General features: G+C 46.5%; 1 protein-coding gene across 1 annotated transcript in view; it reads left to right on the top strand.

The window, feature by feature from the left end:
• The first annotated feature begins 432 nt into the window (after positions 1-432).
• The window catches only part of LOC139265194 (sodium- and chloride-dependent neutral and basic amino acid transporter B(0+)-like), a 116071-nt gene continuing 89534 nt past the window's right edge, over positions 433-26969 (top strand). Inside the window, exons 1-2 of the mRNA XM_070882119.1 lie at positions 433-504; positions 3967-4120. Coding sequence (XP_070738220.1) covers positions 433-504; positions 3967-4120 — 226 coding nt within the window. The remainder of the gene's footprint in view (positions 505-3966; positions 4121-26969) is intronic.

Raw genomic sequence — 26969 nt, 5'->3', positions numbered from 1 at the left:
CAAAGGGTGGAGCATGTTAGCCATTTTGGCAGTACAAATAAGCACATCCAAAAAAATATTGGTGCTGTCCCCTTTAAAAATGCAGCTGTTATCAAACCTGCACTTTGGTACTGAAGCTAAAACAAATAACATGCAATAGAATCGTTTAGTCTGACAGATTCACCAATTGGGAACAGAAATATTCTGGGACCTTGACTGTAAGTAACCATGTCCATGACCTGTGTAAACAGAGCTGTACTCATTTTAAATCACATCTAATGAACTGGGCTCTTCCTGTAGAAGAATCATTGTACTTTGTGCTGCTCTGGGACTCTGTTCAGGAGCTGAATCATACACCAGATACTAGGCGCAGTACAAAGTTAGAATACGTTTGGCCGGAAGCATCTTCCACAAGTTGGACACTCAAGCCCGTAGCAAACTGAAGAATCAGAAATGGAAAAGTTAGAATTAGCTCGAACTGGGTACTCACAGAATGACCACCAAACACACGCTCCCCAGGACATGGTGAGTATTTATCAATAGATGACAGTAAACTCATGTAAAACCCTGAGAGGAGCTGATGATTTTGTGATGTTGGATGTTGTGAATTACAGAGCTCTGTGTGGGATTCAGATGTTTCCAAACTACCAACTGATTGCTGCTAAATGGAGAAAAATAGTGTTTCTGTTGTGGGTGAAAACAGTACATAAGAACATAAGAAATAGGAGCAGGAGTAAACAGGCTCCTCGAGCCTGCTCCGCCATTCAATAAGATCATGGCTGATCTACCTCAACTCCACTTTCCTGCACTATCTCCATATCACTTGATTCCCTTAATATCCAAAAATCTAGCGGTCTTGAATATACTCAATGACTGAGCATCCACAGCCCTCTGTGGCAGAGAATTCCAAAGATTCTTCACCCTCTGAGTGAAGAAGTTTCTCCTTGTCAGTCCTAAATGGCCGACTCCTTATTCTGAGACTGTGACTCTTGATTCAAGATTCCACAGCCAGAGGAAACATTCTCCCTGCATCTACCCTGTCAAGCCCTGTAAGAATTTTGTATGTTTCAATGAGATCACCTCACATTTGTCTAAACTCTCGAGAATATAGGCCTAGTCTATTCAATCTCTTCTCATAGGACAATCCCTCCATCCCAGGAATCAGTCTGGTGAACCTTTGTTGCACTCCCTCTATGGCAGGTATATCCTTCCTTGGATAAGAAGACCAAAACTGTACACAATACTCCAGATGTGGTCTCACTGTCAGTTGTTATTGTCTCCAGTGTCAGCTGTGGCTCAGTGGGAGCACACTTGCCTCTGAGTCAGAAAGTTGTGGGTTCAAGTCTCACACCAGGGAATTAAGCACATAAATCTAGGCTGACACTCCAGTACAGTGCTGAGGGAGTGCTGCACTGTCGGAGGTGCCATCTTTCAGATGAGACATTAAACCGAGGCCCCATCTGCTCTTTCACATGGATGTCAAAGTTTCCATGGCACTATTTCGAAGAGCAGGTGAGTTATCCACAGTGTCCTGACCAATATTTATCCCTCAATCAACATAACAAAAACAGATTATCTGGTCATTTTAACATTGCTGTTTGTGGGAGGTTGCTATGCGCAAATTGGTTGCTGCGTTTCCCACATTACAATAGTGACTGCATTCCAAAAGTACTTCATTGGCTGTAAAGCACTTTGAGATGTCCAGTGATCATGAAAGGCGCTATATAAATGCAAGGGTGAGAAATTGAATAGATTAGTGTCACCTGCTAGCACTGGCGAAGGGTGCTATTGGGGCGCTAAAGGCTTCTCACCCAGGAGCAGCGATATTAGCACCACTCGCCAACTTGAATAGGGTTTTAGTGGTGCCGCTAATACTTAGTGCCAGGGAATGTTGCACTAGTGTGCAACGTCCTCGTAGCGCCACGGAAGCTAACTTGAATGTTACCGCCTGGCACTAATCATGTCAGAAAAAGTTGGCATTTACAGCTGTCCCAGGGAGCTAATGAAAGGGATGAGTGTATAAGGTAAGTTTTAGAGATTTTATTTAACTTTATGTGCATTGATTCTATTTTAATTGGTGATCCTGATGTGTTCATTATTTGAATTAATGTTTTTTAAGTTTTCATTTTTCACAGATAACCTTCTCTTTGAATCCTAGGATGCCAGTATGTTAGCACCAGAACTTCAGTAGCACTACCGGCTTAGCACCCTAAGGGAAGTGTGGATCGCTTCCCTTAGCGCACCACTCCACTCTTACGGCGCTAATAATCAATATTGTTACCTCCAGCGCTAAATATTGCCCACTGCTAAAATTGCCGCTCAGGCGATGTTAACGCCTCAAAATAGTTGATAATCAATTTTACCCCCTAAGTCTTTTCTTTTTCCACCAGGACTCTATATAATTGCAGTAAGACATCTTTACTCTTATACTCAAATCCTCTTGTAATAAAGGCCAACATACCATTTGCTTTCTGAATTGCTTGCTGTACCTGCATGTTAACTTTCAGTGATTCATGCACAAGGACACCCAGGTCCCTCTGAACATCAACATTTCCCAACCTCTCACCATTTAAAATATACTCTGCTTTTCTATTTTTCCTACCGAAGTGGATAACTTCACATTTCTCCACATTATATTCCATTTGCCATGTTCTTGCCAACTCACTTAGCCTGTCAATATCCCCTTGAAACCTCTTTGCATCCTCCTTACAACTTACATTCCCACCTAGCTTTGTATCATCAGCAAACTCGGATATATTACATTTGATCCCCTCATCCAAATCATTGATATAGATTGTGAATAGCTAGGGCCCAAGCATTGATCCTTGCGCTACCGTATTAGTTACAACCCGCCAACCCGAAAATGACCCGTTTATTCCTACTCTCTGTTTTCTGTCCGTTAATCAATCCTCAATCCATGCGAATATATTGCCCCCAATCCCATGATCCCTAATTTTGTTTAATAACCTCTTGTGTGGCACCTTATCGAATGCCTTCTGAAAATTCAAATACACCACATCTACTGATTCCCCTTTATCTATTCTGCTCATTAGGACCTCAAAAAACTCTAAAATATTTGACAAACATGATTTCCTTTTCATAAATCTATGTTAACTCTGGTCAATCCTATTATTATTTTCTAAGTGCCCTGTTACCACGTGCTTAATAGATTATAGCATTTTCCCTACTACTGATGTCAGGCTAACTGGTCGGTAGTTCCCCATTTTCTCTCTCTCTCCTTTTTTAAATAATGGGGGTAGAATTGATGGAATTTTGGAAGATGACAACCAATGCACCCACTCTCTCTATAGCCACCTATTTTAAAACCCTAGGATGTAGTAGGCCTTCAGGTCCAGGGGATTTGTTGGCTTTCAGTCCCATTAATTTCTCCAGAACTATTTTTTTACTAATGCTACTTTCTTTTAGTTCCTCATTCTCACTAGATCTTTGGTTCTCCACTATTTCCTAGAGGATTTTTGTGTTTAATTTCTCTGCCATTTTCTTATTCCACATTATAATCTTGTCTCAGCCTATAAGGGACCCACATTTACTTTCGCTAATCTTTTCCTTTTTACATACCTATAGAAGCTTTAGCAGTTTTTATTGTCTTTCAGTAGTTTACTCTCATTCTATTTTCCCTTTCTTAATCAATTTCTTGGTCCTCTTTTGCTGAATTCTAAAATCCTCCCAATCCTCAGGCTCACTACACTTTTTGGCAACATTATATACCTCTTCCTTTAATATAATACTATCTTTAATTTCTCTTGTTAGCCATGGTTGGACCACTTTTCCTGTAGTATTTTAAGCCTCAAAGGAATGTATATTCGTTGCGAATTATGAATTATTTCTTTAAATGTTTGCCATTGCTTTTCTACTGTCATATCTTTTAATCTAGTTTCCCAACCTACCTTAGTACTTTTTGCTTGCTTGAGTTCTAGTCTGACAAAGTCTAACTTCTGGGTTGGCCATTTCCTCTCTTTCCCCCAGGCTGCCAGCAATGAACATGTGGGTGAAAGTGATGAGAATATGGAGCGAGGCAACTGGTCCTCGAAGACTGACTACTTTCTCTCAGTGATCGGCTGTGCTGTGGGTCTGGGCAATGTCTGGCGATTCCCTTACCTGGCTTACAGAAATGGAGGAGGTACTGTAGTCAAATCCAAAATACAAGGCAGAGAAAGCAAAACTAAATGCATCGATTTATTAAAAACATTAAATTCAATGTACTGTTCTAGGTAAATAACACAGGGTTGAACATAAGTGATAAAAGGAACAATGAATTGAATGTCAAAGCTTTAAACTGTTGGCTGTTTTTAGAATCTTTTTTCTTGGGCTGTGGGTGATGTGACAAGGTGGTATTTATTGCTCATCCCTAGTTCTGAGGGCAGTAAGAGATAACTACATGGTGTGGGACTGGAGTCATGTGTAGGTCAGATCAGGTAGAGGTGACAGTGACCTTTTCAGCAGAGGACATTAGTGAACCAGTTGGGTTTTTACAACACTCCACTACCTGTTATTATCATTTTTGGTTCCCAAATTTATTGAATTTCATTTCATAATTTGTTTTGATGGGATTTATACTCGTGAGCTATTCAAAAACGGTTAATGGAAAGTTGGCCTTTATCTCAGGAGGGCTGGAATACAAAGTGTAGGAAGTGTTGCTTTAGTTTTATAGGGCCCAAATTTGGCCCTCTGTTTTTTTTCGGCGCATCTCCGAGTCCCCCGCCGACATTATTGATCAGAAGCAGTGGCAAAAAAAATACTTGCGATCATGGCCGATTCTCGGGCCATCTGCGGAGCTGGCGTGGCGCAGAACAAAGAGAGGGGGGGCGGAGCTAGGTCCGTGCTGGCCGCGCAAAGCCGGCAGGGGGACGGGGCTTGATCGGGGTGCCTGTGAGCGTGCCGGCAGTACACGCATGAGCGTTGCAGCATTCGCACATGCTCAGTGGAGCAATAACATTGGTAATCGGCCATTTTTAAATGGAGAACCTCTCACTTAGTTTTGGATGCCTGCTTGATGTTTTGAAAGCTATAGGAGTGCTGTTTGGAGTACTCTGCAAGAAATCAGCTTTTAAACCTTCACAAGGAGTGCTGCATAAGTGAGAATCATTCATTGCTGCAAGCAAAATAAGGACTTTGTGTTTTTAAAAATCACCGAGTGTCAATTCAATAGAGCAATGCAACACCGTGCCCCAAGAACGAAGAATGTCACGCATCAAGAAGTGGAGGTACTAGTGAATGTAATCGAGGAAAGATGGCAGGAGCTGGATACGTGCAACAGAGGTCGCACAAAAGTGCACCCAAAGAAATTAATAAACTCTGGAACAAACTTGCAGAAGATTACTGCGCAGTGGTGAATACCACGAGAAATGGAAGGCAGTGTAAAAAGAACTGACATGACCTTGGTCAAACATTTAGTGTAAGTAATATTTTCATTTGTCAATGGAATTGCATTTGTAAATGTAACCACCCAGCAGAAAGACACCCTCTCTAACAAGTTATGTTTTCATCTTTACAGAAGAAATTGGCCCACAACAAAAGGGAAAGAACTCGAACAGGAGGAGGCCCACCAAGTCTGCACCCACTGACACCCTTGGAACAGAGGGTCACTGCTTTGATGGGTCCTAGCTGGAGAAAAGCAATCAGTACTGCACAAGCTGGGCCGAAACTCGAGGGGGAGGGTAAGTACTGAAAATTACTCGTGGCCCTTCAAATCAACCTGCTGCCTGGCCTGCGACGTGTGAGTTTACTCATGCCACCCATCCTGCCTTCTCCTCTGCTGCTAACCATCTGACTGTTCTGTTATATTTTGCAGAACCTGATGCCAATCCTGAAGATTCAGACGTAGGCGAGCCAGACCAACATTGTAGGGGGGAGGGGGTGGCCTTGGAGAGGTATGAAGGGGAGAATCTTGAACTTGTGTTGCCAAGCACTTCCATGATTTCTGATTCGTCATTCCCTGGTTTGAGCGCGGCCCAGTCCCTGCATAGTGGTTTAAGTTTTGATCCGACATTGGATGCTTTCCAAAGTCCAGAGGTTGCGGGTTCCAGTGCTGCTGGAATGCAGTATGGATCATTCAGTGCCCCAATATCCCAGCCTGCGCCTACCAGTGCTGCTGGAATGCAGTATGAAACACTCAATGCCCCACTGTCCGAGGTTCTGGGTTCCACTCCTACTGGAATGCAGTATGGAACACCCAGGGGCCCACCGTCCGAGGTTCCAGGTCCCAGTGTTTCTGGAATGCAGCATGTAACACCCAGGTCCCCACCATCCCAGCCTGTGACTCCCACTGCTGGTGGAATGCAGCCTGTAACACCCATGGCCATACCTCCCCAGCCTGCGCCTCACACTGGAGGGGTTCCGCTAGACAGACCCAGGGCGAGGCCAAGGAGAAATGTACCACGCTGTCCTGAGCTGGAGGGTGCAACAGATGTGGCTCAGGTGATGGCATTGTGTGTGGAGACCAATGAGCTTACCCGATCACTCGTGAACACCGTCAGTGGGGTGGGTGATGAGGTAATGACACTGACGGCAGAAATAGCAATAATGTCATGGGACATGAGGGAGGACATTTCAGAGGCAACGGGAACAACTGCACAGGCCATCAGGGAGGGAATTTCAGAGGCAGTGGGAATGACGGCACAGGCCATCAGGGAGGGAGTCACAGGCAGCCAAAACGACGGCACAGGCCATCAGGGAGGTAGCTGCTGCAATAAAGGAACACAGCCAAGCCATTCCCATGGCAATCCACGCACAAGTCTCTGTAGAGATCTGTTAGCGTGAATGTTTTCTCAGAAGAATCACTCAACACTCAGAGTCGGTTCCAACGCCAATGTGGCCTTTATTAACGCCAGCAGGGAGGAAGCCTCAGGACTGGATCCAGGCACTTCACTCCGACGAACAAAGAAACTCATCGATATTTATATGTTTTACAATAGTTCTTTACTACAGTTACATCAGCCCATTTCGGCTGGATACTATCCAATCATACTGATTATAGATTCAATTAGACCAATAGATAGAGTTAGTCTCTAAACGTAAAATGGCTCATGTGTTGCCAAGAGATGTGTTGCTAAGAGGTGTGTTGCTAGGAATTACTCATGTATCTTGTAACATTGTCCAGGCCCCTTTATCTTGGGTGTTGTCTTTGGGTAGCCTCCTTATTAGAGTTACATATTCGGTTCTTGTCAGCTCGGGATGATTCATGCCCTCGTTATGTGATGTAGGCCCCCCTTATCTCTATTTCTCGGGGCTCTGCTGTGTGGAGTTATAATGGTTTGTTATAGTTATCTTGTATCCAAGGCATTCCTGGCAGTGGGCCTCACAGGGTTATTGCTCGGTCAGCCTCAGTCAATAGTTCACAGCTTGACTACCTGATTTCCCATCATGCCTGGGCAGCCATTTTATGTGTGGCCACTTTAAACTTATATGAGTTTAGATATATTCAGCAGGTGCCTAATGCCTAGTGTTTTGATATATTCAGCAGGTGCCTAATGCCTACAACAAGATCCAAGCTGTAACAGCCCCCCCGCGCCCCCCTCCCCCCCCCCGTCTCTACCACCAACACCACCCATGAAGCAGTGCACATTCACCGAGATGTGGATCTGAGATGGGTGCAGCCTTTCTTTGCTGCTGTTGTTTTTGTTGTTGTTGATTTTACTCTTGTAATTGTTTTCAAATGTAAATTGTTTTCTAAGTGCTGTAACTTTACAAGACTAAAGTGACCTTAAAGTTTTTAAGTGATCTTACAGTGTAAGTTTTTTCTAATGAAAATTCTTTTGTAAATTTTGTAACTTTGCAACTTATAAGTGACCTTCAGGTTTTTAAGTGATCTTAAAGTGTAAGTGTTCTCACATTTTGTAAGTTATTTAATTTCACACCTAATAAGTGATCTTGAAGTTTAAGTGATTTTAGAGTGTAAGATTTTTCACATTGAAATTGTTTTGTAACTTTTGTAACTTTCCAAGTTTATAAGTGATCTTAAAGTTTTTAAGTAATCTTAAAGACTCATATTAAGGTACAGTTTGATTTAAAATGTTTTTATTACACTAAAGTGAAGTACATTCTAAAATTTTCAATAAAATATTTTTTACATTGAAACTGAATCATGTTCCAATAACACAACACACAGCCCAGCTCTTCTCACTCCCCAAACAAGGTAAGAAACCCAACGGTCTTTTGTTCTCTCCCCAATCCCCCTTTAGTCATGTGACTTCTCTATCCCTCCTTGTCAGCAGACCCCCCCCCCCAAACAGCCTGCCGTGTTCTCCGTTTCTGTCCCCCCCTCCCCCACAGCCTGCCACGTTCTCCGTTTCTCTCCCCCCCCACCCCCTCCCCCCGCCCACACAGCCTGCCACATTCTCTGTTTCTCTCCCCCCTCCCCCGACCCCCCACAGCCTGCCGCGTTCTCTCTTTCTCTCCACCCCTCCCCACAGCCTGCCGCGTTCTCCGTTTCTCTCCCTCCACCCCCCCCCCCGCACATCCTGTCACGTTCTCCGTTTCTCTCCCCCCCTCTCTCCCCCCCTCACCCCCCCTCCGCCCACACAGCCTGCTGTGTTCTCCGTTTCTCTCCCCCCACCCCCCCCGCACATCCTGCCGCGTTCTCCGTTTCTCTCCCCCCCGCTCTCTCCCCCCCCTCACCCCCCCCCCACCCACACAGCCTGCCACATTCTCCGTTTCTCTCCCCCCTCCCCCGACCCCCCACAGCCTGCCGCGTTCTCCATTTCGCTCCCCCCTCCCCCCACAACCTGCCACGTTCTCCGTTTCTCTCCCTCCTTTCCCCCCAGCCTGCTGCATTCTCCGTTTCTCTCCCCCCACCACCCCCCACAGCCTGCCGCGTTCTCCGTTTCTCTCCCCCCTCACCCCCCGCCCCCACAGCCTGCTGCGTTCTCCATTTTGCTCCCCCCCTCCCCCCACAACCTGCTGCATTCTCCATTTCCCTCCCCCCACAGCCTGCCGCGTTCTCTGTTTCTCTCCCCCCTCCCCCCAACCCCCACAGCCTGCTGCGTTCCCCCGATTCTTGCCCTGGCCGAAGGGCTTGTGGTGTCCCGCACCTTGCTCTGGCCAGCCGCTGCATAGTTCAGTTTAAAGTAGGATTTGATGCAGTACTTTTATTTGTTACTTTAATTATTTACTTCACTTCTTTATTTTTTTATTGAATTGTTATTACTGCTTGTGCTTTGTTTGGTGCTTGGTGGTGCTTTAAATGTAGTTACTTGCGCCAATTCCTTAACTGTAAGGAAGGTCTTTCTGTGCGGACTAAAGTGGACACATACGCTGCCCTTAGTTAGTTTAGTGCAACTTTTTTCTGGCGAAATTGGCATAAATGGTGTAAGTGGCTGGGAACGCCCCGTTTTGAAAAAAAAACTGACCTAACAAAAAACCTAACTAACTCACTTACACTGGTGCAAATTAAAAATTGGCCATATTTGCAACTAAAAAGATACACCAGAAAAATCAAGTTACACCAAAAAAAACAGTACAACTCATGGGGAAATTTGGGCCCATAGAGTCTTGGTCAAACTCTATCTGGAGAGCTACTTTCAGTTCTGGACTCCGTACCGCAGGAAGGATATATTGGCCTTAGAGCGGGTACAGCGCAGATTCGGCAGAATGATACCAGGGCTTACAGGGTTAAATTATGAGGGTAGGTTGCATAAACTTGCTTGTATTAGAAAGTTGGAGGTTGATCTAATCAAGGGGGGAGAAATTGGACTTCATTGCGCCTCCCATTAGCGCCTCCGGGGGTGATAACGGGACACTAAGGGCTTACCGACTGGGTGCGGTGACATTACCGATGCCCATGAACTTCCATGGTGGGTTGCGCTAACACTTACTACCTCGATCTCCTACGCCCCGGAGATCGTGACGTCATCCAGTGCACAGCACCCCGTTATCGCTCCAGATGTAAAATTAGATTCTGCTCCCTGCAGCATCGGCGGGCGTCAACAACAACAGCTGCTGGAGGCATTGTCACCTCAGCTGGCTGCTTGAGGAGTGCTAATTAAAGGCAGTGGTGGTCAGGTAGGCCAAAATTTAATCCTGTCATCAGTGTGCTGTATTTTGAATTTTGTCGCATCCACAATTGATCAGCCCTGCACTCTCTGAATGCTTGGGAATGCTCAGCACGGATCGCAGGTGCCGTCAACGACCATTCCCAGCCCTAGAATCCAATAACCCCAGCATTGGCCCTTCCCTTTAAGGGAGGGAAGGAAACTGTGAAACCGGCAGCGCTGAACGGGGCATTGTGCAACACTCTGTTGCTACAGCCCCTTTTGCTTCCTTTAGTGCTCTAAGTGAACTGGTAGCGCTTGATTTAGTGCTGCAATTCCCTTTTCCAGCACTAAACTGGAAGTTCGCATTGGAATCAATTGTGTAACGCCCAGCGATACTTTTGCGCTCCTGCAAAAGTTATTGCCCCAAACGGGGCGCTTCACAATTTCTAGCCCAAGGTGTTTAAAATGATAAAGGGATTCAACAAGGTAGATACAGAAAAACTATTTCCTCTGGTCTGATGCAGAATCTTAACATTAGTGATAGGTCATGCAGGAGTGAAATCAGAAAGCACGTTCTCACACAAAGGATGTTGGAAACTCCCTCCCAGAAGAGGCTGTGGATGCTGGGTCATTTGACTTTGTCAAGACTGATAGTGACAGATTTTTATTAGGTAAGGATATCAAGGGATGGCTCAAAGGCAGGTAAGTGGAGATCAGGTGGAGATCAGCCATGATCTAATTGAATGATGGTACAGGCTTTTGGGGATGAATGGCCTACTCTTTTTCCTATGTTCCGATCTACTTTCTTAGTCCACTTTCAGAACTACTACTCTTAAAGCACAGCTAGAAAACAGGAAATTAATAAAGAGATTATTGCAGCAGAGGTAAAAGCTCAAGCTCAGTGAGTACTTAGGAGAGATTTATATTTCCAGAAAGACTGACAATGATCAAAAAGAAATATGTTTCTAGTTAAGAGTGTGATGCATCAAATAAATGGTGTAAAACCAAAATAAATTTGCCTTGCTAGGTGTGTAAATCTAATGATTTATTACTTTTGGTTATCTTGATTTAATTCATTTTCAGGATGTGGGCATTGCTGGCAAGGCTGGCATTTACTGCTCATCCCTAATTGCCCTTGAGAAGATGGTAGTGGGTCTTCTTTAATTGCAGCAGTCAGTGAGGTGAAGGTGCTCCCACAATACTGTTAAGTAGGGATTTCCTGAATTTTCACCCAATGACAATGAACTAATAATGATACATGTCCAAGTCAGGATAGTGTGACTTGGAGGATACCTTGGAGGTGATGGTGTTTCCATGCACTTGTTGGGTTTGCCCTTTTAGGTGGTGGAGGTTATGTCGTCCTGCCAAAGATGTATTGGTGAATTACTGCAGTGCATCCTGTAGATAATACACACTACCACCATGGTATGCCAGTGATGGATGGAGTGTTTAAGCTAATGGATGGGGTACCAATCAAATGGACTGCTTTGCCCTGGATGGTGTCGAACTTCTTCAGTGTTGTTGCAGCCACACCATCCAGGCAAATGGAAAGTATGGTATCCCACACCTGGCTTGTATCTTGCAGGTGATGGAAAGAATTTGGGAAGTCAGGCGATGAGTCACTCACCACAGAATGCCCAGCCTCTCACCTGCTTTAGTAACCACAGCATTTATGTGGCTGGTCCTGTTTAGTTTTTGTTCAATAATGACCCCCCCGAGGATGTTGATGTTGGGGGAACACATGATGGTAATGCCATTGAACGTCACAGGGAGGTGCTTATAGAATTACAGAATCATGGAATGATTCTGCACAGAAGGAAGCCCTTCGGCTCATCGTGCCTCTGCCAGCTCTTTGGTAGAGCTATGCAATTAGACCCACTCCCCTGCTCTTTCCCCGTAGCCCTGTATTTATTTTCCTTTAGAGTATTTATCCAATTCCCTTTTGAATGTTCCTTCTGAACCTGCTTCCACCATCCCTTCAGGCAGTGCAAATCACTACAACTTGCTGTGTAAAAAATGTTGCCTCTGGTTCTTTTGCAAATCACCTTAACTCTTTGTCCTCTGGTTACCAACCCTTCAGCCACTTGAAACAGTTTATTCTTATTTACTCTATCAAAATCATTTATGAATCTGAACACCTCAATCACATCTTCTCTTAACCTTCTCTGCTCTGTTACTATCCTCATTGTTTACTACATTTCCAAGTTTCATGGCATCTGCAGACTTTGAAATGATGCCCTGTATACTAAAGTCCAGATCATTAATATATATCAAAAAGAGCAGTGGTCCTAACACCGACCCCTGGGAAACAACACAGTATACCTCCCTCCAATCTGAAAAACATTCATCACTACATTGCTTTGCCAATTTTGTATGCTGGCAACATTCTTGTAAATTTCCTCTGCACCCCCTCTACTGCAATCACATCTATCCTGTAATGTAGTGACCAGTACTGTAGCAGTACTTTAATGGTGGCCTAACTGGTGTTTTATACAGTTCCAGCATAACCTCCCTGCTCTTATATTCTATGACTCGGCTAATAAAGGAAAGTATTCTCATCTTATCTACCTGTCCTGCTACCTTCAAGGGGCTGTAGACATGCACTCCAAGGTCCCTCTGTTCCTCTACACTTCTCAGTGTCCTACCATTTATTGTTTATTCCCTTGCCTTGTTAGGCCTCCCCAAATGCATTACCTCACATTTCTCCGGATTGAATTCCATTTGCCACTTTTCTGCCCACCTGACCAGTACATTGATATCTTCCTGCAGTCTGGAGCTTTCTTCTTCACTATCAACCACATAGCCGATTTTTATATATTTTGTAAACTTCTTAATCATGCCCCCTACATTGAAGTCTAAATCATTGGCTGGAATTTTCTGGGGGGTCAGCAGGCGGGATTGGTAACGGGTAGTATGGGGAATTTTATATAATTGACAGCGGATTGGGAACCTGCTGTCAACTCGCTCCCACGCGCCTATACCGATGTTGGGTCTGTCAGCAGTGAGCAGATCCAACAGGCAGCATCAAGGGACCCTATTCAGGTAATTGATACAAAAGCAAAATACTGCGGATGCTGGAATCTGGAATAAAAACAGAAACTGCTAGAAATCTCAACGGGTTAGGCAGCATCTGTGGAGAGAAAGCAGAGTTAACGTTTTGGTTCGACGACCCTTCGTCAGAACTGGAGAGTGTTCGGAATGAACACATTCGTAACAAACACTGAAAGGGGGAGGGGAAGAAAGAACAAAAGGGAAGGTCCGTGACAAGGTGGAAGTCAGGAGAGATTAGAGAGACAAAAGGTGTTATATATGTAAACTTGTATTTTCTCTGTACAGCGACCAGAGGGCTCATCCCCGGAGTCCCAAGGGATCCCATAATCCCTTGGGAGCACAGGTATTTAAGGAGGCTTCACAGGTTGGAGAGGCACTCTGGAGACCTGCAATAAAATACTAAGGTCACACTTTGAGCTCACAGTGTTTAGTTTGATTCTTTCCCCATATACAACAACTGGCGACGAGATACAGATAGCAAACCCAAAGATGCAGAGAACACTGGTATCTTGGAGAAATTCTCGGAGGGAGATGATTGGGAAACTTTTGTGGAGCGACTCGACTAATACTTCGTGGCCAACGAGCTAGATGGGGAAAAGAGCGCTGCCAAACGAAGGACGATCCTCCTCACCATCTGTAGGGCACCAACGTATGGCCTCATTAAGAATCTGCTCACTCCAGCGAAACCAACGGAGAAATCGTACGATGATTTGTGCACACTGGTCCGAGAGCACCTACAAAAGGTCTGAAGGCCATGAAAAGTGGTGAGTTATGTCGCCGAGCTAAGACGCCTTGCAGGACATTGTGAATTTGAAGGACATTTGGAGCACATGTTCAGAGACTTTTTCGTACTTGGCATTGGCCACGAAACCATACTTGGCAAACTTTTGACCTTGAGTAAGGCCATAACGATAGCCCAGGCGTTCATTGCCACCAGTAACAATACGAAGCAAATCTCTCAGCATACAAGTGCTGCTACAAGTACTGTGAACAAAGTGATGTTGTTTTCGAATCGTAACGTACAGGGCAGGTCACACATACCTGCAGCTACACGTCCGCAGATGTCTCAGAGTCCACCATCAAGAGTGATGAATGTAAGGCCATTAACACCTTGTTGGCGCTGCGGGGGTGATCATCGTTTCCATTCATGCCGATTCAAAGAGTACGTTTGCAAGGGCTGTGGAACAATGGGACACCTCCAATGAGTGTGCAGGCGAACTGCAAAGCCTATTAAACCTGCAAATCACCATGTTGCAGAGGAGGACAGATCCCTGGAGGATCACGACGAACCAGAGCCTCAGATCGAGAAACAGAGGTACCTGGGGTGCATACATTCACCACAAATTGTCCCCTGATAGTGCTGAATGTTGAACTAAATGGACTCCTGGTGTCAATGGAGCTGGACATGGGCGCGAGCCAGTCCATCATGGGCATAAAGACTTTCAAAAGGTTGTGATGCAACAAGGCCTCAAAGCCAGTCTTAACTCCAGTTCGCACGAAACTAAGAACTTACATGAAAGAACTGATTCCTGTAATCGGCAGTGCTACCGTAAAGGTCTGCTACGATGGAGCTGTGCACAAGCTACCACTCTGGGTAGTACCGGGCGATGATCCCATGCTGCTCGGCAGGAGCTGGCTGGGAAAGATACGCTGGAATTGGGACGACGTCCGAGCGCTATCGCCTGCTGATGCCACTTCGTGTGCTCAGGTCTTAAACAAGTTTCCGTCGCTGTTCGAACCAGGCATCGGGAAATTCCAAGGAGCAAAAGTGCAGATCCATCTAAATCCAGGGGCGCTACCCATCCATCACAAGGCGAGAGCAGTATGGTACATGATGAGAGAAAGGGTAGAGATCGAGCTAGACCGGCTGCAAAGAGAGCGCATCATTTCCCCGATCGAGTTCAACGAGTGGGCCAGTCCTATCGTCCCAGTCCTCAAGGGAGATGGCGCCATCAGAATCTGTGGCGATTACAAAGTAACTATCAATCGTTTCTCCCTGCAGGACCAATACCCACTACCAAAGGCTGACGACCTCTTTGCAACGCTGGCGGAAGGAAAGACGTTCACGAAGCTGGATCTGACTTCAGCCTACATGATGCAGGAGCTGGAGGAATCATCGAAGGCCCTCACCTGCATCAACACGCACAAAGGTCTTTTTGTTTATAAGAGACGCCCGTTTGGAATTCGATTGGTGGCGGTGATATTCCAGAGAAACATGGAAAGCTTACTGAAGTCGGTCCCGCACACTGTGGTCTTCCAAGACGACATCTTGGTCACAGATCGGAACACAGTCGTGCATCTGCAGAACCTGGAGGAGGTTCTTAGTCGACTCAACCGCGTGGGGCTCAGGTTAAAATGCTCGAAGTGTGTTTTCCTGGTGCTTGAAGTGGCGTTCCTGGGAAGGAGGATTGTGGCGGATGGCATCAGGCCCACCAACGAGAAGACGGAGGCAATCGAGAACGCACCGAGGCCATAGAAGGTGACGGAACTGCAGTCGTTTCTGGGACTCCTGAACTACTTTGGTAACTTCTTACCGGGTCTCAGCACACTGATAGAACCATTACATGTCTTACTATGAAAACGGGACGAATGGGTTTGGAGAAAAGCCAAGAAATTGCCTTTGTAAAAGCAAGAAAATTATTATGCTCAAACAAATTGCTTGTGTTGTATGATCCATGTAAGTGTTTGGTACTAGCGTGTGATGTGTCGTCATATGGCATCGGGTGTGTATTGCAACAAGCTAATGATTTTGGGAAACTATAACCGGTTGCTTATGCATCCAGGAAAATGTCTAAGGCTGAGAGAGCCTAAAGCATGATTGAGAAAGAAGCGCTAGCGTGTGTCTATGGGGTAAAGAAAATGCATCAATACCTGTTTGGGCTAAAATTCAAATTGGAAACTGACCATAAGCCACTTATATCCCTGTTCTCCGAGAGTAAAGGGATAAATACCAACGCATCGGCCCGCATCCAGAGATAGGCGCTCACGTTGTCTGCATACAACTATGCCATCCACCACAGGCCAGGCACAGAAAACTGCGCCATGCTCTCAGTAGGCTGCCACTGCGCACCACGGAGGTGGAAATGGCGCAGCCCGCAGATCTAACCATAGTTATGGAAGCATTTGAGAGTGAGCAATCACCCGTCACTGCCCGGCAGATCAAAACTTGGACAAGCCGGGACCCCTTATTATCTCTAGTCAAAAGCTGTGTGCTTCACGGGAGCTGGTCCAGTGTCCCAGTGGAAATGCAGGAAGAGATAAAGCCGTTCCAGCAGAGCAAAAATGAAATGTCTATACAAGCAGACTACCTTCTGTGGGGCAATCGAGTAGTGGTCCCCAAGAAGGGCAGAGACCTTCATCAATGACCTCCATAGTACCCACCCAGGCATCGTAATGATGAAAGCGATAGCCAGATCCCACGTGTGGTGGCCCGGTATCGACGCGGACTTAGAGTCCCGTGTCCACAGATGTAATACATGCTCACAGTTAAGCAATGTACCCAGGGAGGCGCTGCTAAGTTTATGGTCTTGGCCCTCCAAACCGTGGTCTAGGATACACGTTGACTATGCAAGCCCGTTCTTGGGTGAAATGGTCCTTGTGGTTGTAGATGCATACTTCAACTGAATGTGAGATAATGTCGCCTAGCACGTCCGCTGCCACTACTGAAAGCCTGAGGGCCACGTTTGCCACACACGGCCCACCCGATGTCCTGGTGAGCGACAATGGGCCATGCTCTACCAGTGCTGAGTTCAAAGAATTCATGACCCATAACCGGATCAAACATGTCACATCTGCTCCGTTTAAACCAGCAGAAAGGTTTAGGTCAGTCAGAGAAGGCAGTACAAACCATCAAGCAAGGCTTGAAGAGGGTAACTGAAGGCTCACTGCAGACTCGCCTATCCCGAGTCCTGCTTAGCTACCGCACGAGACCCCACTCATTCACTGGGATTCCACCTGCTGAACTGCTCATAAAATGAGCACTTAAGACAAGGTTCCCATTAGTTCACCCTGATCTACATGAACAGGTAGAGAGCAGGCGGCTTCAACAAAGTGCATACCATGATAGCACAAATGTATCACGCGAGATTGAAATCAATGATCCTGTATTTGTATTAAATTATGGACAAGGTCCCAAGTGGCTTCCCGGCACTGTCGTGGCCAAAGAGGGGAGAGGGTGTTTCAGATCAAACTTTCGAATGGACTCATTCACTGGAAATACTTGGACCAAATCAATCTCAGATTCACGGACTATCCTGAGCAACCCACCTTGGACCCTACCTTTTTTGATCCCCCAACATACACACCAGTGGCAACCGGCACCACGGTTGACCACAAAGCAGAACCCATCATCAACAGCAGCCCAGCAGGGCCCAACACACCAGGCATCCCAGCAAGGTGCAACGAGGGCCCAACAAATGATTCAACAACATCAGCTTTCACACCAAGACAATCAACCAGGGCACAAAGGGCCCCAGATCGACTCACATTGTAAATAGTTACACTATTGACTTTGTGGTTGAGTGTTGTTATATATGTAAACTTGTATTTACTCTGTACAGCCACCAGAGGGCTCATCCCCTGGAGTCTCAAGGGATCCCATAATCCCTTGGGAGCACAGGTATTTAAGGAGGCTTCACAGGTTGGAGAGGCACTCTGGAGACCTGCAATAAAAGACTAAGGTCACACTTTACTTTGAGCTCACAGTGTTCAGTCTGACTCTTTCTCCATACACAACAAAACGGATGATGGGCCGAATTGAAATGGTAATGCCAGGAGTTCGAAAAACATTAGTTTTTAGAGCCACTTAAGAATGATTTTCAGCTTACATTTTGCATTTGACAACTCGCCCACGATGTCCACGCTGATCATGGACCACATTTATCACGCTGAGGTGGGAGTTCAGTGGCCATTGAATCAGCTGTTGACTTGACAGCTTCAAATGTGAAGTAAAAGCTCCCACCTTAGAGATATCTTCCCTTAGCCACAAGCTCTTCCTCACTGCATTTCCATAACAGATTCACCATGCTGCAAGTCTTTACGCAAGTCTCCATCCAGTCTGACCTCATTACCTCTCTCACCATTGACAGATCGCTTCTGTCATCTCTACTTCACGTGTCATCTATTTTCTCACCATGGTCCTCAGAATCCCACCACAATCAGCCTCAAAACCAGCAGCACCAGGCACATAAGCAGCACCAACAACAAAACCAACCTTCTCCGCAATCAACTGATGCTACACAGGTCAGAAGGCATGAGCACCCAACCACACTGCTGCCAGGGATGGCCTCACCATGGCCAAATTTACTTCACTTGATGCTGTACACCCTGGCTGCCACATGGTGCACCAGGTTGGCACTACCCCACACCAACACTCTAAAGCATCCCTACAATGCTGAAACCATTCCTTTCACACTCATGACCATTGTAGGGTTATCGTTATTTCTCACCATTCACTGCAACTCACTAAGCCATTTTCAAAGGTGCACACAAATCTGTCCAAGATCGTAAAGTGTTGAAAATAAAGATTTCAATGTTTTACAGCACATTAACAGAAGCTTGACATGAACATTGCATAAAACACCCAAGTGCCTACCCATGTGTGTTGTTAGTTTGTATGATTGCACTAGGATGAGGTGAGTGTGAGGGGTGGCTAGTGAGATGGGGATATGATAATATAGAGAGGGATGGGTGGAGGTCCAAGGTAAGTTGGTGTAAGGATGTGCAGGAGTAGAGTAGGGAAGGCAAAGTAATGGGGTATGATGAAAGGCATAGCAGGATGAGGTTGAGTGTGGCTTTGTACTAACTGAGATCATTGAAATGTTTGCGGCACTGCACCCAGGTCCTCCTGAATACATCCCTGCTTGTGACCTCTGCAGTGTGTAACCAGGCTGTGTTGGTGTCTACTTATTTGAGAGATAATATTCTGGCTGAACCTCATACTGAACATCCAGGGAATGTCAGTATGAAATTAATTGCAAGAAGCTTTGTTTATTGGCTTTGATTGGACAGTGACCTTGAATCATTTGTCAGCAAATGCAGTGTTTGCCAAAATTGCAGAAACAAACCACCCAAAATTCCACTACAACCCAAATAGACCTTTTCAGAGAATGCATGTAAACTGTGAGAAAGCAAATGATTATTTTCTGGTGCTTGTAGATAAGTCACTCAAAGTGGATTGAAGTGAAACACATGGGTTCAGATACTTCAACTGAACATACCATAGATGAGTTGAGGTCTATCTTTGCATGTCATGGCTTACCTGACGAGCTTATTTCTGACAATGGCCCTCAGTTCTGTTCTGCTCTATTCCAAGAATTCATGAAATGGAAGGGTATCAAACACATGCTCATTCTATCATATCATCCAGCTTCTAACAGAGCAGCCGAAAGGTCAGTCAGATTAGTGAAAGAAGCTCTCAAAAAGCAAGTGTTGGTGGGTTGTTCGGGACTCAGCATGCAGCAATGTTTCTTGCTGAAGTACAGAACTACTCCACACACTACAACTGGACATACCGCAGCAGAACTATTGATGATGAGGAGATTAAGAACACGATTGCGTCTTGTTTAACCAAATTTGGCCTCAACAGTTGAGTCAGAAATGTTATTAAGACACTAATCAGAAAGAACGCAGTTTCAAATAAAACATCATCATCATAGGCAGTTCCTCGGAATCGAGGAAGACTTGCTTCCACTCTTAAAATGAGTTTTTAGGTGGCTGAACAGTCCAATACGAGAACCACAGTCTCTGTCACAGGTGGGACAGATAGTCGTTGAGAGAAAGGGTGGGTGGGTCTGGATTGCCGCACGCTCTTTCCACTGCCTGCACTTGATCTCTGCATGCTCTCGGCGATGAGACTCGAGGTGCTCAGTGCCCTCCCGGATGCCTTCCTCCACTTAGGGCTGTCTTTGGCCAGGGACTCCCAGGTGTTGGTGGGGATGTTGCACTTTATCAAGGAGGCTTTGAGGGTGTCCTTGAAATGTTTCCTCTGCCCACCTTTGGCTCATTTGCAGTGAAGGAGTTCCGAGTAGAGCGCTTGCTTTGGGAGTCTTGTGTCAGGCATGCGAACAATGTGGCCTGCCCAGCGAAGCTGATCGAGTGTGGTCAGTGCTTCAATGCTGGGGATGTTGGCCTGGTCAAGGATGCTAATGTTGGTGCGTATGTCCTCCCAGGGGATTTGCAGGATTTTGCTGTGACATCGTTGGTGGTATTTCCCCAGTGAATTGAGGTGTCTACTGTATGTGGTCCATGTCTCTGAGCCGTACAGGAGGGCGGGTATTACTACAGCACTATAGACCATGAACTTGGTGACAGATTTGAGGACCTGACCCTCGAACACTCTTTTCCTCAGGCGGCCAAAGGATGCACTGGCGCACTGGAGGCGGTGTTCAATCTCGTCGTCAATGTCTGCTCTTGTTGATAAGACGCTCCCGAGTTATGGGAAATGGTCTACGTTGTCCACGGCCGCTCTGTGTATCTTGATGACTGGGGGGCAGTGCTATGTGGTGGGGACAGGTTGGTGGAGGACCTTTGTCTTATGGATGTTTAGTGTGAGTCCCATGCTTTCGTATGCCTCAGTAAAGATGTTGACTATGACTTGGAGTTCAGCCTCTGAATGTGCGCAGATGCAGGCATTGTCCGCGTACTGTAGCTCGACAACAGAGGTTGGGACGGTCTTGGATCTGGCCTGGAGACGACGAAGGTTGTACAGATTCCCACTGGTTCTGTAGTTGAGTTCCACTCCAGCGGGGAGCTTGTTGAGTGTGAGGTGGAGCATGACAGCAAGGAAGATTGAGAAAAGGGTTGGCGCAATGACGCAGCCCTGTTTGATCCACGGACGTGGATTGGGTCTGAAATGGATCCGTTGGTAAAGATCATGGCTTGCATGTCGTCGTGGAGCAGGCGGATGATGGTGACAAATTTTGGGGGGCAGCCGAAATGGAGGACGCTCCATAGACCCTGGCAGTTGACAGTGTCAAAGGCCTTTGTAAGGTCAAAGCAGGCCATGTACAAGGGTTGGTGCTGTTCCCTGCATTTTTCTTGCAGCTGTCGTACTGTAAAAATCATGTCCGTTGTACCCCATAGGGGACGAAATCCACACTGTGACTCCCGGAGGAGCTCCTCAGCCCCAAACAAAACAAGTGTGATGGTGTTCTCAGTCCCCCTGGAAAGTTGAGTTCACACAAGTAGGAACCATAATAGAGGTTGGCAGAACCAAGAGATATTTGGTTGAAATGGTTGACAACATCCGAAGTGTTCATGTAGATGAAATGATCTCTGCTAGAGATGAACCAAGACATGATCTTGAACCCCTTGATCTTGAACACATAAATGAATCTGGCTCAGTTCAGACTCAGTAACTGAAGTGCTAGGTTCAAACAAATCTGAAATAGAAACAGGATCATCTTTGAGTTCGGAAACAAAACAAAATAGCCCAAATTTGGCTCAACCTTGCGCCCGTTGAAAGTAGTGCAGGCAGCTTACAAAATTGATGTTGCCTGCTCATTAGCATGATTGCAGCGCTGAGCGCAGCAGCACTAAAAACGCTGCTGGTAGGCTCAAAGATCAACAGGGGGACCAATAATGGGTGCAGTCTGCTATCCAGTTTGCCTGCAGAGTGAAAGGCTGCCTGCACTTCTTAAAGGGGAGATGCTTTGTTGCAGAAGTACCTTATTGTCACTGGAGCAGCAACAGAAAGGTGGGGGACAAGCACGGCTGCACAGCCTTGCTGTGCTTGAAGATATTTGGAGATAATTGGAAGTGCCATCACTGATGCCTTGGTAAGCGGTTAGGTTGAAAGCTTCGAAGATGATGGTATGCTCATAGCTAATCCTTCTACTCACATCCAGCTGATAGCACAATCTCACTTACATGCTGCTGATGGTGTAAACATGCACATCTCTCTTTCCTCCCCACCCCTTGCCTCACCACAACCCGACCCTTGTGCCTTTCTCCTTTCAGATACCCAAGAACTGCCAGCAGCCCAGCCAGTGCATGAAGAACTAGAGGAGGAGAGTGATGGAGAAGAGACACTATCACTCAATCTGACACTCCCTGCACTGCACGAACTCCCCGGAGGGTGAGCTTGCACATGAATTCTGCTGCATAGGACTCAGATGAGGACGTTGATGGGGCGGCCGCCAGAAGAAATTATGATGGACATGTATGCAGAACTGCTTGGTTCAATTGCAGGTGCGCCAGTAAGCCTCTTGTCACCGTCAAAGAGCATGGAGGAGACAGGCTCCAACATTGCACCTTATGGAAATCATGGGCAACTCTATTAGAGCACTTGTGGATCCAACCATGATGCTGGGTGTGCTGGGTAATATTGCAGCATCCATTGCAGCATAAGTGAGCCAACTTCTGAGTGATGTAGAGGAAGCTGAAACTGCTCTCATGCAGGCTCAGCTTGCTGCCATCGTGGCTGGGTTTACAAGTGTGGAACTGGCTTGAAGGGTCTCATAGCAGCCAAGTTATGGAAGATGCAACAGATCACCATGAAATGGGACCCCCGTTCCGGGGTGTACTGAAGGGCTCCTCCCAAGCAGTTAAGGCAGCGGAATCATTGCTTGAGCACCCCGATGGTCTGCTCGATGACGTTACTCGTGGCAGCATGGCTGTCATTATCTGATGGCTGGCCACAAATGATGTGGTTGAGGGGAGTCATCAGCCAGGCGTAGAGCGGATATCCGTTGTCACCGAGCAGTCGCCCTCAGGTTCGACATGTTGGCTGGAAGATTTTTGAATAGCGGACTGGCGCAGGATGAAGGCATCCTGGCTGCTGCCAGAATACTAGGCATTCACCAACATGATGTCCTGGGTGTGGTCACATACCAACTGCACATTAAGAGTGTGGTAGCCTTTGCAGTTGTGATACATCTCAGGTTTTATATGCGGCACCCGCAAAGCCACATGTGTGCAGTTGTTGGTGCTCTGCACCATGGTGAAGCCTGATATCCTGCCAAAGCCACTTGCATGCTCCTTCTGTTCAGAGAGAAGACAATGAAGTCCTTTCTCTTGAAGTACAGAGCCTCCTGAAGTGCAATCGCCCAGTTGCAGTGATGGATGGCAAATTAGGAGATGTTAGCTATGCTGCCTGCTCCAGGCTGGAGGATCCAGTGGCAAACAAATTCAGGGCCATGGTGACCTTGAGGGCTACTGGCAGTGCCATCATCACCCTGCTCTGAGGCTGCAGATTTGGTTCCAAGAGGTGACAGAGTTCTGTGACCATCTCTTTGGTGAGGCAGAGGCTCTGAGTACACTGTTCCTGGCTTAAATGCACGTGGGAGAAATGCTCCCTGAAGACCCTTGGTGGGTAAGGCCACCTGTTGCCTCTGCTCCATGTCCCTGTCATTCTGCAGCATATGGGGCACTGCAAGTACAGCCCCCTTGACTTGGAGCAAGTGGTGCAGTCAGAGACATTCCAATTGCAGCCTACCCTACATTCAGCAGCACTCCCTGCGCACTTACCCAACTTTATTAATGTGTTCCAGCAAGCCAGTATCGATATAAACTCTGCAAGAGCTAGGACAAGTGAAAAAAATCAACATACCTGCAAATTGGATGTATCCCTTTAAATAACGTTGGTGAAGGTTTCTTGTGCAGCTGAACGCACGTTCAGCTGTGCGTGTTTAGGAGAGGGCATTAATTCAAAAGTGACGTCCAAAATGACAGGTCGTGCCTGAAAACAGCATGATTTAATGATCTGCCTCATTTGAATACTTCCGCCGTATGTAGGCAACGGTCGCGCAACCGACCTGCCCAAAATGGCGTCTGCCGCAGCCCGCGCTGGAAGTGACTGGAAGCGAGGCGGCTGCCAGTTTTTTGCCAAAACCAGCCTTATCTGCTGGCGCTAAGCCGGGGAATTTCATGGTCCTTGAGTAGACTGTTGGGGTCTTAGAAGGGTTGTTTTTGCTTCCTTGATAGGTCAGGAGGATCTGCAATATGCTGCAGCTCATGTGTCCAACACAGTTGTAGCATTCAAGTCTTTGCCAGTCAAAAAACCTGGATATAGACATTCCTGAGGAAGTGACTCAGTTTTGGAGGCATATATATATAGCAGCTATAATGGAACAGCTTGGCTAGAGGCATGGCTAGTTCTGGAGCACAGGTCTTCAGCACTACAGCTGGGATGTTGTCGGGACCTTTGCTGTGTCCAGTGCACTCAACTGTTTCTTGATATCACGTGGAATGAATCGAATCGACTAAAGACTGGCTTCTGTGATGGTGGGGATCTCAGGAGGAGGCCGAGATGCATCGGTCACTCACTTCTGGTGAAAGGTGGTTGCGAACACTTCAGCCTTGTCTTTTTCACTCGTGTTCTGGGCTCTGCCATCATTGAGGATTAGGATGTTCATGAAGCCTCCTCCTCCCGATAGTTGCTTAATTGTCCACCATTATTCACAGCTGAATGTGGCAGGACTACAGGGCTTTAACCTGATCCATTGTTTGTGAGATTGCTTTGTTCTGTCTACAGCCTGCTGCTTCTGTGGTTTAGCACTCATGTAATCTACATGTGTTAAAGCTTCATCAGGTTGGCATCTCATACAATTCGTGCTGCTGCTGATGACCCACAGTGCCTCACAGATGCCCAGTTTTGAGCTGCTAGATCTGTTCTTAATCTAACCCACTTAGCACAGTGGTGGTGCCACACAAAATGATGGAGGGTCTCCTTAGTGTGAAGATAGGATTTGGTCTCCAATAGGACTATGCGGTGGTAACTATGACCAATACTTTCATGGACAGATGCATCTGCGACAGGTAGATTGGTGAGGATGAGGTCAAGTATGTTAGTTCCTTGTGTTGGTTCTCTCACCACCTGCCGCAAGCTCAATCTGACTCAATCCGTCTGACAGCTATAATGTTCAGCATTCGGCCAGCTCGGTCAGTACTGCCAAGCCACTCTTGGTGTTGGGCAATGAAGTTCTCCACCCAGTGTACATTCTGAGCCCTAGCTAAACTCAGTTCTTCCTCTAAGTGATGTTCAACATGGAGGAGTACTGATCCATCAGCGGAGAGAGGGAGGTAGTGGTAATCAGAACTGGTGGCATGGGGTGGGGGGTGCGTGGGGGGAATGAAATAGAAACATCATAGTAGCAGGCACAAAGATAAAATAGTTGTCAATAGCAACAAAAAGAAAATGATCAAAATCCACAAAGAAATAAGCTTTTTATGAATCTTTCATAACAGCTTCTGAGCTCTTTAAATTGATTCTTGCTTTTATATTAGTGCCTAGCAATGCTGGACTGTCTGTTTTATATGGGCAGGATGTATGCTCAGAATTAGTGAGGCAGTAATGGCAGAAAATGGTATATATGACATCAGCAGGTTATTCCTGCCTCATTTAATTTGGCATGACGCCTGATAACAAACCGGAAGCTACCAGAAGCCAAATTTTAAAAATAAAATTCATAACAGACGGAGGTCCATGTAAAAGACAACTCTAGCACTTTTTTCCCTTGTTGGAAATGTTATTGTAAAGGAATGCAAATAAAATTTAAAACGCGCATCATTTTCTCATTAGCAATTTGATTTATAAACATGCGATTAAAAAATAATCACGAAGTGATCGAGCAATTGTTTTTTTTCCTCTGACTGACCTGGTTTTCTGAGATCCAAAAGGAGCTCCTTGAAATTGTTTCACTTCCATTGAGTGATCAGCCCAGCTTAGATGTTGACAGCTGCTTCAGACTCTACTGAGTTACAATGAGCTGCTGGTCAATTTCAGGTTGACATTCAGAGTGGAGAGCACCAGTTCAAACTGTCACAGGAGAGAGTGTGTACGGACCCAGGAAGGCATCGCCAAAGCCGGTTTTTGGCACGCCATGCGCATGCGCCAAAAACCGGCTTTTCCGATCTGTCAAGTTCTGTCAAGATCCATGCAACAGAGCTTGGTTAATCCTTGCCACTGGACCAAGACCTAGCTCTGTCAAGCCCGTGTGGTGGCTGGTGTGCAACAGTCACCACACGTTAAAAAAATCCACGCACAGGCATCTTCCACCCTTCAACATGTAGTTCGGAACCTGGAGTATTAGGTCCTTCATTGAAAAACTGTGAACTCATCCCTTTTTGGTGTGGAAGCAAGTCATCCTCAATACGAGGGACTGCCTATGATGATGATTGTGGTAATCAGCAGGATGTTTCCTTGCCGATGTTTGACCTGAAATCATGAGACTTCGTAGGGTCCAGAGTCAATGTTGAAGACTCCCAGGGCCACTCCCACCTGACTGTATATGACTATGTCGCCACCTCTGGTGGATCTATCCTGCACATAGGACAGGAAATACCCAAAAAGATGAGTCTGGGACGTTGGCTCAAGGGAAGGTTCTAGCACAAATATCATGACCTAGAAATTAGGACCTAGGCGCAGAGGTCTTGCCTCTCATGCTAAGTTGGGGTTACCGCCCCCGAAAGGAAGAGGAGCGCTAAATCAAGTGCTCCACTTTCTTTCTGGGATGGGAGCAGGGCGCGCGGCTCATCAGCGCTAAGCACCGGGCTGCGTAGTGCTGCCACATACAAGGGGCGCATCCCTAAATTAAAGAGAAGGTCCCAAGCTACATACTCTGCATATTGGGAACCCACCTACCTGGATCAGTGGGTAATGGGAGTGTCACGCGATCAGCCCGGCACTCAAGCAGAGTTGAGCGATCGTGGCACCGACCCCGCATCCAAAGTAGTACTAGAGCAAAAAAGAAAATGGGAGATTTTTTTCAGGAGCAGCCGGCCACCTCCCCTTTAAATTTCGCACCGGCAGTGGCCGACCGCCGGGTTCACGCCCCCTGAAGCTGTCGCTATTATCACTCAGTGCAGCTTCAGGGGCCGAAACCCAATTTAGGTGCTGGGGCGATAACGGAGCGCTACACACGATGATGGTGTCATGATCTTTGGGCGCAACACCGTAGTGCCACCGGTAAATTCCCGTCGAATTTAGCAGCAGTCACTAGCGGCGTG

This window comes from Pristiophorus japonicus, chromosome 6 (assembly GCF_044704955.1).
Source record: "Pristiophorus japonicus isolate sPriJap1 chromosome 6, sPriJap1.hap1, whole genome shotgun sequence".
Classification (NCBI taxonomy): Eukaryota; Metazoa; Chordata; class Chondrichthyes; family Pristiophoridae; genus Pristiophorus; species Pristiophorus japonicus.
This window is presented reverse-complemented; position numbering and strand designations above follow the sequence as displayed.